The 13,535-nt window shown below is 38.2% G+C and overlaps 1 protein-coding gene across 6 annotated transcripts in view; it reads left to right on the top strand.

Annotated features, from left to right (window-relative positions):
• The window catches only part of KIF6 (kinesin family member 6), a 158,193-nt gene that overhangs the window by 126,619 nt on the left and 18,039 nt on the right, over positions 1 to 13,535 (top strand). For all 6 annotated transcript variants that reach the window (XM_032102745.1, XM_032102744.1, XM_032102742.1 and 3 more), the window contains one exon: positions 1,267 to 1,317. In XM_032102745.1, the coding sequence (XP_031958636.1) occupies positions 1,267 to 1,317 (51 nt within the window). The remainder of the gene's footprint in view (positions 1 to 1,266; positions 1,318 to 13,535) is intronic.

The following is a 13,535-nucleotide window of genomic DNA, read 5'->3' as shown; positions in this document are numbered from 1 at the left end:
ACTTGAGAGGCATAATCCCATCCCTCTTCAGAATACATAGCCTTCTGAAATTGCATATTTAGAGTTATGTTTTTCCTTTATTGGTTCCATTAATATCTATGAATAATGGCTTCCCATGTGGTAATCTATTGTTTGGAATAATTGGGAAACTGGCCCATTGTCATAGATCAGGGAGGAAATTGATAAAAGAAGGATAAAAGTGAATTATATGAGGCATGGGAGCCTAACTAGGAATGTCGAGATAATGGAATTGGTTAATTTTTGATTGAAAACCAATGGCATCTACACAGTGAATCCAGTTGCCGTGATTTAGGAATGTTACTCCCCAACTCAGTGCCCCCACCAAGATTCTCCAGACCACACACTGCCCTCTCTCACTGCCCCATTCTCCCCTCCCCTTCCCAGCTATGGTGGGATGGAGAGGACTGTTGGAGGTAAGAAAGGCAAAGATCACGGGTCGAGATAAGAACAATTTACTGGAAACAGCAGTGAGATGAGAAAACAAACAATAATAGCAACCATGCTAATGACAGAGAGTAGAGGAAAAGAAGCCATTCACATGGAAAACCTCCCCAATATTAGACAATACAGGATGGCTCCCTCTGCCACCTTTACTCGACTCTTCTCACCAGAAGAGTGTCCCTTTCCCCTGCCCCCAGCAATGATGTGAGGTGGTACAGAATAACCTCATGGTCCTTGCCATGTCCTCTCCCAGCAACTGAAAAAATTCACCCTGGCCAGAACCAGGACAGTAGTAGAACTTGCAGAAGCTATAGTGCATGGGATACTTAAAACTAAGCAGGACAGACAGGAAAAAATGGTCGGTGGGAAATTAGTTTTTCACTGGCAAAGGAGTGGACTAGTGACCTACTATCTCATAAGCACCTTTAAGTATTTCGAACAAATACTTGGAATTCTGTATATCTTCTGGTCCCACTTGGACTTCTTCTGTGTCTAGCAGCAGGAGATCATTATCCTGTGAAAGTGCTTGACAGTAAATGCTTCATTTTCAGTTTTTCTTACCAGACAAATCTCAGTATATGTAGAGTATATGTAAATCTCACTATGTGTAGAGTCACATTGTGCCTACTCGTTTACTGCCAGTAGAGAGGAGAGAACTCAGAAATCTACTTGTCCTTTGGATCACAAAAAACCCCTAAAATTGGCCCGCAGCACAGGGAGTTGCAAATGATGGGAAATAGGCAATGACTTCATTGATTTTTGACATTCTGAATTCTAATTATTTACATTTTGTGTCTTTTACAGACCATCTGAAAGGGAAGATGATCCAGAGGCAGATTCAGAGAGCAGCTCTCGGTAAGAGCATAACATTTCAGATACAATAGGATACAACAGGGGCAACGAGCTCTCCCGGGGCTGAATCTGCTTGGGAGGCAGGTTGTAATTCCTATGACAGTTTTTTGCCACTGTATTTCTAAAATGGTCCATGCCCCAAAGAACAGGGACTGTGTGAACTTGCCCTGAAAATTGACTCAAAAGGCATCTGATTTTATGTGTGGTGAGAAAAATAATACACAATTCTTACAGATCTGGGGGTGTGGTTTCTGATGAGTCTAATCTGAATTCCCATTAACAGACATTGATTTGTCCTGAGGCTGAGCTAGTAGCCATGTTGCCACAATCTAACATTCTTCTTAATTTTTCTCATTCCAAGGGGGACTGAAGGCATATACAGCTCATTTGTCTCACATCTAGTTATTGAAGTTGAGAAGTTATTTCTTGCAGTTTCTGTTGACACTGTAAAGCTAAAAGTGTCTGTGCAAGTTGTTCACATAAGTGTAAAGTCATCCAAATTTGGTTTAAGATGCTTTAAGCTGACTCCACTGACTTTGTACTGAAACAGCCTAGGAGTGTTCATAACATAATTCCACTATTGGGACAGTAAATTTCAGCCAAAATTTGACGGAAAACTGCTGGGGCAATCATAGTTTAGATCCCCCCCTCATTTAGATCCATAAAAGAATCCCAAAATGTGCCTTCATGGACCTACTTCACATAAAAGATGGAGCTAACTCAGACCAGATTGCAGCTGATATGTGTATTTCTATGTATACATAACACAGAGAACAGTTGTCTCTTAATGAGAGAGAGAAAATTTGGGGACTATCTTTTCTTCTAAAAGTCAGGCAAGTAAGTTACTGCAGAATAACAAAACAGTTTCTAATTTACCCATGCATCTCAAGCTTTGCTGATGATTTTATTGTTTCATACCTTTATCATTTTTTATTTTGATTTAAAAATGAGCACTAAAAATAATTTTGTCCATGTCAGTAAAGCCCAGGAATCAAACTCAGTTGATTTTTATCGGTGTGAGAAGGGCAAGTGAAGGACTTGCCGATCTCATCTTCCTGTTATCCAGTGACAGGACACATGTGAAAGGTTCAAAACTGCATCAGGGAAGGTTCAGACTAGACATTAGGAAAAGTTGCTTTACCAAGAGCAAGCTTCCTAGACTGGTGATCAATGCCCCATACCTGACTGTTTGGAAAGCATTTGAACACCCTGGTTTAATATGCTTTCATTTTTGGTCAGCCCTGAAGAAGACTAGATGATTGTTGTGAGTCTTGTCCAACTCCTCCCCTCCCCTGCCCTCTCCTCTTCTCCTCTGAAGTTCAATCTAAAGGTGCTGTCCTCAGAATAACATGGAGTGTTTTCTTTAATTCACTTCAGGTTTGAATACCATGTATTTAGTAATTTTTTTGCCACTCTTACAAATTACATCAAGATGAATCATAGAGGTGCTGTTTACGAGAATTCTTTATTCAATCTTTTGAAAAATGAACTAATATATTCTGAATGTGTGTTTCAATCTGAATGATAATATCTGGTCTTGTACACTGACTTTTTTACTACATAGAAAAATTGTGTTTCAAATGCTGTTTTCGATAACTAAGCTGTTTTTCATAACATAGGTAAGTAAGATTTTTTCATGTCCTTAGGAAATGCCATAGTAGTGACTTTACCAGCTATACATTCATAGTGTGAATATTCTGTTAGTATTTCTCCTCACAGCAGGCAACCCATGTGTTTTTGCCTTTTGTTTTGAGCATTGCTCTCTGTGTATTCTCACTAAGTCTGGACCGCACAAAGTATTTTCCAGTATTTACATTATTTTTTTAAATACTCTGGATATTTAGACTTAATATTTATTCTATGAGTTGGGGAGTATTATTTGCCTGCCTGCCCTTCTGGATGAATGTTCTTTCAAAGAGTAACAGGTGTCAAGTCTCCCAGGAACTTCCTGATGATCAGAATGTCATCAAGATATTTTTAAATGAAAACTGCATGGTTAAAAGTCTAATTAAGAGTCTGTTGAAATCCCAACATGAAATAAAACACACCATTGTTTCAACTAAAAACCAAGTTAACATCTTCCAGCTGCCTTTTTTTCCCCCTTAACTTAAAGCATTTTATGGTTAAAACCCTTCAAGAAACTATTCTAGTCAGATCTTAAAGTGCAGATCTGTTTCCCTTATGGCTGTACTTAAGATGTGGATTTCTTTTTGAAGGAAAACACCACTACTTAGCCCATTGCTCTTAGCGATCTCTTTTAAAACACCATATGCTGGGAGTTAAAAAAGGACATAAATGGATGGGAGGTATCATCAGAGACAAGGGACGCTCAAAGTTTGTCAGCACACCACCAGAAACATTGAATACTTTATGTAAATTTGCAAGGATTCATCTCAGTGTGCCTTTCATCTTTATTAACTGCAAAAAATACCTTATTATGTAAATAAATTATTTTAGTTATCTGGATTGAGATCTTCCAGGGTAACACATTTAACTGCATTTTTGGGCAGGATTCAAAGTTCCTTTTGCATGCCTAACTGCACTTTGAGGCAGTATTTAAAATGAAATAATGTGCACACTGCTTAAGTATTGACAGCAAAAACACTGTGTCAAAAACTGGGTGGAAAAGATGGGAGAAAAGAGTGGAAAGAAAACCTTTTCCTGGGGTTTGCAGTGTTGTGGAAGAAAAGTTGGTGTTTTATTTGATTCTAGTGAAGCATTGTCTTATGGTGCTTTAAAGTAGTATTTCTGTAAAATGTAGAGCCTGATGGCAAAACCTTTCTGCTTCTGAGGAGGTTTGTTGGGAGTAAATTGCTGTCCAACTCCATTGTCCCTGTAGAGCTACTTGAAATGAAAAAAATAGGACAAATGTGGGTCTTTGTAAGGAATTTGCATCCTTTGTACAGATTTCAGTATTAAGGAACAGTTTTATCAATATTTTATTAAAAAAATCCCAACCAAACCAAACAAAAATCGCTTGTTTTTTCAGGTTTTACAACTTGAATTTTAGAAATAAGATGCTGTATTTCTGATGTTATTCAAAGAGCTGTTTCCGAGTTCTTTGTTAAGCAAAATTCCCTTGAAAAAGTTGATTCCTTGTGAAAAATAAAATCAAGAGGTGTGTCAGAAACAATAGATATGTTTGAGTCCCTGAAAATGCATACCAGCATTTGACTTAGTGTGGCAGATGCCTAAGAGCAAAGGTTTTGGCATGTTATTTTTATATTTGGATTTGTAACGCATATTTGTTTCAATAAAAAATAGGGATATTTTTCCTTTTTTTTTTTCCTCTGCAGCTTTGCCTGTACCATCTTTTCCTACATTTTCAAAGCTAGATGCCTGTTCTGAAAATATTAGTATCAGTCTATGCCCTTCTTTTTTCTCTGCTCTGTGTTTCTTTAGAGCAGGTTTCATTCTGCTTGCTTACCTTTCCTTGACTAGAAGTGAAAGAACATGATCAACACAGAGTACAGCAGGGACAGACAGTGCTGTATAATGAATGCATCAGGGTACTCCTGCAGGAGTATTCCAGCCAGTTTTAGGAAAAGATTTCAAGCAATGGTTCTTCCAATGCTTGTGATGCTGTCACTACCACATATCTGATACCTGACAGGATGCAAATATGTTGTCCAACACATTTCTGCGTATCAGAAGAGTTAAAACGGAGAACTGCTGTTCCCAGTTGTCCAGAGTGTTAAATCCCAGAATCACAGAATGATTAGGGTTGGAAAGGAGGTTTAATGATCATCCAGCTCAATCCTCCGGCCATGGGGAGGGACATCTTTCTCTATATGAGGTTGCTCAAAGTTCCATCCAATTCCTGTCCTTGAACCCTTCCAATGTGGCTCATGCCACTAGAAATGCTGGTCCACCACAGTTTGTACCTGCTCTGGATATAAGGTGGGTTCAGGAAGTGTATGGTAGTCCTCTCTGCAGCCATTGCATCCTCTTACAGACATATATAACATTAATTAGTCTAATAATTATAATTGTCTTGAACTCATCTGCTGTGATCTGTGTGAATGGAAAGCACATAGCACTTCCAAACTGCTGGTTTGCATCAGAGTTAATCTATTATTTAAATAAATCCATATTTAAATAAAATGGGCTTGGTTTCTTTCACCACTTTACAAACCAGAACTGAGATGACATTTAACTTTTTTCATATGAAGCAGAAGAGTCTTGATCTGTACTAATGCCATGAAATGAAGAGACACACGTGTTTTCAATCACAAAATGACAGAAGCTGAGGAAACTGGCAGTTTGTGTTTTCCCACACAAATCCAGCATAGTCCATGGAGAGTAATAGATGGCCTGTTTTAAGACTATCATTCTTGGTGCTGAAAAATGATATCTTATGTATGGGCTAAATAAAGCACTTCAGAGAAATAATCTGAAGTCCATAATTTCAAGGAGTTTTGTTTTTGGTTTTTTTTTTGGTTGGTTGGTTGCATTTTTTTTGTTTGGTTGGGGTTTTTTCTCGCAAGAGATAAGGCAACATGTCCCCAGTGCTACCAGGCATCCAAGGGCTAAAATATGCTAAACAGCAGTGTAGTCAGTTTGCAGTAGCCTCAGAATAAGGGAAAGATTTCTCTTAGGAATTCAAAATTTTGATATTCACAATGTTTCTGTGAGCTATGTTCTTCTATGCATTTGTGCTTGAAATGTCAAGCAACAGTGGTGTTTTTGTGAAAGTTCTTGTGCATGCAGCATACTGATTTTATTCCTAGGGTGACCTCTAGTGGCATCAAGGCCGTTTTCCTTAGGGATGAGTTTAATTTCTTTAGTCTATTTCAAAGGAAATAGGAATTCTGAGTGCCAGAAAGCTGTTAAGATTGTGCTTGCTAAAAAGGATGTTGATTTTTCATTGTTTCTAAGACAAAGCTACCAATAGCACAACCGGGTGAAAATTCAAAACCAGTACCTCTTTGCCTTTTTAAAAGAGTTTTACTCTGCCAAAATAGAGATACTTTTGAATTTGCTTTGTACAATTATTGTAACATATTAGGTACTTTTAGAAATATTTACCAAATAAGTTTTTAAATTTTTGAAACAGTTAAGGACGATTAATTTTGAAAACATATATATGTAGTTGTGTAGAACATTGCAAGTTATTAGACTACATCCTGTGGTAACTGTGAAGTCACACACCATAAAAAACTTACTCTCTTGGTTTTGAATACTATTTTGTGCTTCAAGTCAGCATAGATTACGGCTGAAACGACAAGCTCTTGAAGAGCTTTTTTTTATTTTTGTGTCTCCCAAGTTGTTCTGTGAAGATGATCACAATCGGAAAAAAGCCATGGATTCAAAGCAGCAGCTGGACAAGCTGCAATGATTCCCTTGCCACAGTACTTCAGGTTTCTTCTTATGTAATATGTTTTGGGGTTTTCCCAGTATTACATAGGAATTAAGTTTAAAACTGTAGGAGTATGTTCTAATAAGAAGACACTTGTTACACCTGTCCCTTCAGGCCTCAAACAGACTTTTCTTTCCACGGGTTTCTCTTCAGTCCTTCTAGGGCATTTTATAGTTTTATTTTTTGCCGTATTTTTTCTACTACTCCTTTTAGCAGGTTTTACTATGTGCAGTGTTAAAATCTAGAGTTAGGCATGAGTCTCCCCTTTCAGTTTGTCTTCAAGAAAGGGAATACTGATATTTACTGGAAGTCTTTGCAAATGTGCCCTCCTGAACTGTCAGAGAAAATTCTGAGATTACTTGTGCGTTCCTATTAAGCTTCCCATATGACCTACTCTAATTCAGATATCAGATCTCAGAAAAGAGCAAAGACATTTTTGGATCAAGTGATATTTTTATTAGGAGTCATGAACTTGTAGCGCAGCTACCCAGTACTCAGTTCTATTGACACTGACTTCGGCATTTCACTGTTGTTGGAACAGCTTGCAGTCTCTGTAAGCTTTCTTGCAGTAAGTATTTCTTCTGAAATACTGAAAAGTTCAGTGTGAGTTGCATTATTATTTAGGAACTCCTTCTAGTGTCTAAGAAGTGAGCAAGACAGAATGTGGAGATGAAGTTTTCAATTCTCTAGTTTGATTCTTAAATTAAGATACTAACATTCTGTGGGGGTAGTTACACATTGAAAAAGTCACCAAAGAAGTTTGCAGGATGTCTGTTCATGGAGTTTTCGTGCTATGTCTGGACATAATCTGGTTCAGTTTTCACCCAACCTTGAGCAGTTTGAACCACACAGGCTCCCAAGATCCCTTCCAACCGGAATGATTCTGTGATTCTAAAACAGGACTTGAGGTGGAGTCAAACAAAAAATAAATCTGGTTCTATGCACACAGGCTACAGATTCTAGGCCTAAGCTTGTTTGCTCAGCTTCAGTATATCTTTGAGTACCTCTCTCTTGTGGCTCTAAAAGGTTGGTAGAAAGTTTAACAAAGAATAATATGGAGTTTAAGGCTCTGTAGCTTCTTTTTACTGGCCATGTCCAGTGGGTGTGTTGGGCAGCTTGACTAGTTCTGTTTCAATCAAGCTTTCCTCCATGAAAGCTCTCTGTAATAAACAAAAATTTGGTAATCTAATGAACTGTAAACAACAAATGGAGCTCTTCCACATCTGTGTTTCTGTGAGTTTTTCAAGGTCAGTCCTAGAATAGTAATTTCTCTATAGCTAACTATGTAAAGGACAGAACAAGAATGAGAAATACCATGGTGAGTGTGATATCCAGCATTTCAGAACAACCTGCAGGTCTGGTGAAAAACTTCTGCCATTTTATTTTTTGCTGAAATAGCTAAAGGAAATTAATTCATTCCTTCTTTGCTGAAAAATGTTTGCATATTTGAGACCAAAAAAAATAATGATTTGGAACAAGTAGCTAATAATATCCCACAAATGTGCAGAGGTTTGATATAACTTCTCCAGATAAGAATCTTGTCGATAAGTTGTAATTGTTTCTGGATATGTCAGGATTGACTCTTCTCAGTATACCATACACTGTAACTCAGCCAACAGCCACCAGAACATCAAGCCCAGTGTCCTTTCCTTCACAGGTCACAGGAAAGAACTGAAATATGAGAACTCCCCAAATAGCTCTGTATTTTTTGTACCTTCTTGAGCTGGTGGCCCAGCACAGACAGCCCAGCTGTTCTGCAGCTGCAGCCAGCAGGTATGTGCATGGGAGGACCAGTGAAAGCATGGCACCCCATGTGGGATATGAGTGTGACCAGCAGGGATAGGGGGTCCCAAAACCATAATCTGGTCCTTACAACTGCTCAAGTTGCACATGGCCCTAATCTAACACATGTGCCAGATCTCTGAACAACATCAAAATGAATCTTCTCAAAGAATGACATTCCTGGTGACATGAAATCCTATAGTTGTGGTTTCAGAAATTTTCTGGAAAACTCATACATCATACCAACATTTAAAAAAGCATTTAAGAAACTGTTTTAGAGGATGAGTGGAGTAGCCATGTGGGAGAATGGAAACAAAACTTTCTGTAGTACTTTTGTCTTTACTGTACACTTAACTGGGGTGGGTTCTTAGTACATCTCTCTTCTATTTGCATAGAAAAAACCCATCAGATCTGTGATAGAGGAGCTTCAACCCAGCACCTTTTGTCTTATTTGTTAACCTAAATAATTGATAGTGCAACCCCATGCTCATAATATATTGATTTCACCAATAATGGTGTGTCTTTCCTTTGTGCTTTCCATCTCCTCTACTTGTCTCTTGCAGATGAAAGGACTTTTACTAATACCCTGTAGCAGAAAGATCAAAGTTTTTCAGACTGGTACTTCCATGTACATTTGTTTGGTTAGTATTCACTTCTTGAATCAAGGTGAAAACCTTGTTTATTGTCTAACTTGAAGCTACACATCAGTTTCATGGCCCATCTATACCTGTACACAGCTGAAACAGAAGCAGTTAAGGATAAGCATGTATTTTTCCTTAATATTCTTTCGAATGACATTGCTATAAATTTAGTGTACAGTCCAGAATAAATGCTTCTGTGCATTGTCATGAACGTTGGTACTGACAACCACAGACAGCTCTATGCAGAATGCAGGTAATACACCTCTTATTTTTAGAAACCACTAGGCCTATTGAATTGATCCCACAGCTGCTGTGTGCGTTACATTCCTAAATGTGATCTGCAAGCACAGACTTTACTGCCCATGCCTGTGTATGTTGTCCATGCACAGTAATCTGTGACATTCATGCACCTTTAGCACCCTTAGGTATGTCTTATTCTTAGGAAAGTTGTGCTGTATTATTCTCAGTCAAGTCCTTCTCTTGACCAGGCATTACTTTACAAAAGTTGTGGTGGTTATTGAACTGCAATCTGGATATTGGTGGTGGTATACTCCTAATGTCTCACGTTTGTCATAAGCAACAGACTTCAGAAGAATTTTCCATCCTTTTCTTTCAAGAAGAGCATGAAAAAGCTTAGAAAAGAGATTTGATTTTTTTTTTTCCATGAAAGCCCTTGGATTTTGTAGAAATGAATGCTTACAAAGCCTCAAAGCTTATGCATGACAAACCACACCCCTTCTTGGGAGGCAAGAAAAGATCATTCAAACATATCAGGTATGATTTTATCTAATATGAACAAGATAGATGATGCAACAGTAGTCTCATGTAATCAAATGGTAAAAAGTATTTATTAAGTGTAGGCAAGAATCTGAGTTAGTAGGGGGTTCCTGGCTAAGACCCAGCTATGTTATTGTTCCACTAGATTAACTGGCATGTATGGAACATATTAAACTTGAAGCATTGGTTTTTGGTTTGGTTCCTCCCCCCCCCCCCCCCCCCCCAGTATATTTTACTTGTATATTTGGAAAGCAACAGAGAATTTTTAGCCATGATGGTTTCAGAAGCTTGCATGGCTTAAGTGCAGCTGACATGGAGGTAACGCCTTCTGTTTTGTATGCCATCTATTTTCAGGAAGGAAAGTATAGATGACTAGTTTCAAAGAAGAAACTTGAGTGAATTGAAGTGTGAGTCTGTATTTAGGCAAAACAGCTCACTGAGATGGGAAAAATAGCTCTACTTTCCAGGTGTACATTGGAAGTTAGTTAGTTTGAGCCAGTATTGAGCCAGTAAAACAATAAGCAACGCAATGCTACAAAAAACTAAACAAAACAAAAACAACAACAAAAAAGGCAACATAGCAATGGACTCTTTTACTAAATTCAGGGATTAAAATAAAAATCAAAATCAACAAAATACACATGTCCTTAATCCCCTGTGCATCCATTACATTAACTTGTAAAATGATGAAAATAAGACAGTTTGTTTCAATGTATTCTATGACAAACTGGCTGAAATTTTTAAAAAATCTATTAAATTAGGGTTAAGTAAATTGCTCTAAAACCCACAATATAAACTCATCCAGACATTAGGATATTTCCATCTTCCCCTGAGTTACATTGTGCCTGCTCATGTTTGCTTTTGTATAAGGTACATATATGGTACCCAGTGACAAACATACACTGACATGGCCCAGGGGAAGCATAAGAAAGAAAAAGAGGAGAATTACTTGTAAGATTATCTTGAATAATGATAGATGGGTAGTTCTTTTTAAAAAAAAAAAAGTTACAAATATGTTCCAGTTTGAAAGCACTAAAGCTCAAGTTTGCCAAAAGCTGCAAAGCTGATAAATAAAGCAGTCAATATGTGAATGGGATACTGAAGTCAGTTCTAACTTTGGTTACTTCAAGAGACTATAAATTTAACCAGATAAACACAAGACTATCCAGTGAAAAAAATGAAAATATTTGACTGCAAAAGTACAGCTGGAGGGCAGGGCACAATGTTATTTGAGGCACAAGACAATAAATCCCTAGGAGTTTGACTTCCAGGATACACTCAGGTTGAGAAATATATAAGCACCCCAGAGAGTATAAAGTTCAGGGTCACAGAGAGTTTCTTGCAGAATTTTCTGACGGTAGACAAGAATCTGCCAGAGTATTTCAGGTTGTTGCCAGCTTGCAGTAAACTACAGTGATAACACTTGGTATCTCATGCTAGAAATAGTGTGTTTCATCCATGCTTTCCACACGGCTTTGAAATAGTGATCCAGTTAGCAGGTGCTACAATTTCTCTCTGGTACTGTGTGATTTGTTCATGTAGACTGTTGTAAAATTTACTACTTCCTGTACTCCAAAACTGGCCCTTTCATTAGAATAAAATAATTATATCTTGAAATGCTTCTTACAATCTTCTTTATGGGCAAAAAAGCACCAAAAATTACAAACTTTTGTCATGTGAACTGTCAACTCATGCAGAGGTCACCTTCGTCTCTAAGCAGGCAGCTGGTATCAATTGTATCCTGTGCCTCCCTTCACCAAATGGGTTGTATATGAAGATGAAGCAAAAACAGTTAACCTGAAAGTAAGCATAGAATTTGCTGGATATTTCCCTACCCAGTGTAGCACTGTCAGTCTCTTCTTTCCATCTTGTGACTCAGTACTCTTAAAAAAGACTTCACAGTTTAGGATTCATAATTTTTGCCACTCAGCTGTATGCGCAGTTATGTTAATGTAAAGAAACTAATACTCGTTATCAGTGCATTGCTGACTGCTGCCAAAATACTTCTGTTGTACAGAACTGGATGGAGATATGCCAACAGAAACTCCTAGTATACACAGGGCCAATGTTTTCCTAAACATGCATGTCATACCTCCCCACACCCCTGAAGCCTGGGGCTGCATTATCCAGGATTAAATTGCAGCAAATGCATTTGTTGCCCAGGAGAAGTCACTGGGGCACGAAAAGTGCATGGGGTATTACACTCCAACAGAATGAAATCATCTCAGCTGATGCACTAAAAGTATAGAGCTAAACTGTACAGCTGAGCTTCATATGACAAACTGTCAATCAATGAATTAAAAGTCAACCCTGACTGAACAAAGCAGATACCACTTTGAGTTCTGTGCAGTTGCAGAAGTGATATCTGATAGTTAATATTTTAGCAGTAGCATCTCTACTACATCTTTTAATGTACTGCAAATTTTTTCATGTAAGTGGGCAAAAGCTGATGTCATGATTTTTCAGTCCTTCATGATTTACACGTACTTTGTATATCTGTGGTTAATATACATTTTCTGTTTCTGCATGGGAAGGAAGATATATACAATAAAAAGAAACGTTTTAGAGGAAAAAAACCTGTAGCCAAAAGGAAGTATTTTTTTCTTAGGTATCTAAATTAAATTTGTGAGTAAATTTTTATGCTTTTTATGTTTTACAGTCTATTTATTCAGTGTCCCTCTAACATTATTTTTAAATGACTGATCCTATGTACTGAAGACTACTGACATCAAATATGAGATACAGTGAGCCAGTACCCTCTGCCTTAGCTTCCTTGCTTCAGCTGTAGCTGAGATTGCCTGGACTGGTAAGAGGAGAGGGGTGTGAGGCAGCAGAAGCCCAGGGGCAGAAAGAGGCCACTTCAGGGATTCAGGAAAGGTAAAGAGGAGGAGAGGGGAGAAAAGAAGTAGCAGGGAATGAGGAAAAGGCAGAAGTAGCAGGAAACATAAGTGTTGAAATACAGTCCGCCAGACCTTAGATGTCTTTTTGCTTGGAACATTAGGAAAGAGCCATAATCCTTTGTATGTGTTAGAGCAGGTGTATTCCAAAAGGTCTGGTCTTTAGAGCAGAATGTTACTCAGCTCCCAAACACACTGCTACAATGGGCAGGCGTGGCAAAAAGCTGAAATGGACCTTGCAACAGCTTAGGAAAAGACACTGGAGAACTTACAGAGCAGTGCCCAGTAGGCATGTTCTGGACTTTACTTACTACTGGGCTTCACCTGACACTGTGATCAGATCTCTTCTGCTTTTATCACCTGAGCTCAGTGATGTGCACAGGGATGTGCAAGTTTTAGCCATTTATCCAATGCTATTTTTGCTGCCAGGGCCACACCAGCTTGCAGTATACTCATCTCTTTCTGTTCACAAAACTGTGCTGCTGTTCACAAAACTGTGCTGCTGTCCACAGCTGTGTGTCTGCCTTTCCTCACCAGCTAGGAATAATGGGCAGAGCTGTATTCATGGGTGAGGATGCTGGGACCTGTTTATGATAAAGGTTTTCATCTCATATAAAAGGCTTTATTATTATTTCTGAAGGTAGTGTGCAACCAAATAATCCATTCTACAACATGTAATCAGCAGAAAAAAACCCCTTTCTTTTGCTGTTTTTATATACAAGTGACAAAATTTTGCCTAAGTTTGGCTGACCTTTCAAAGCTAAC

Source organism: Corvus moneduloides, chromosome 3 (assembly GCF_009650955.1).
Source record: "Corvus moneduloides isolate bCorMon1 chromosome 3, bCorMon1.pri, whole genome shotgun sequence".
NCBI classification, from domain to species: domain Eukaryota; kingdom Metazoa; phylum Chordata; class Aves; order Passeriformes; family Corvidae; genus Corvus; species Corvus moneduloides.
Note: the sequence above shows the minus strand (reverse complement) of the source record. Positions and strands in the feature narration are given on the sequence as shown.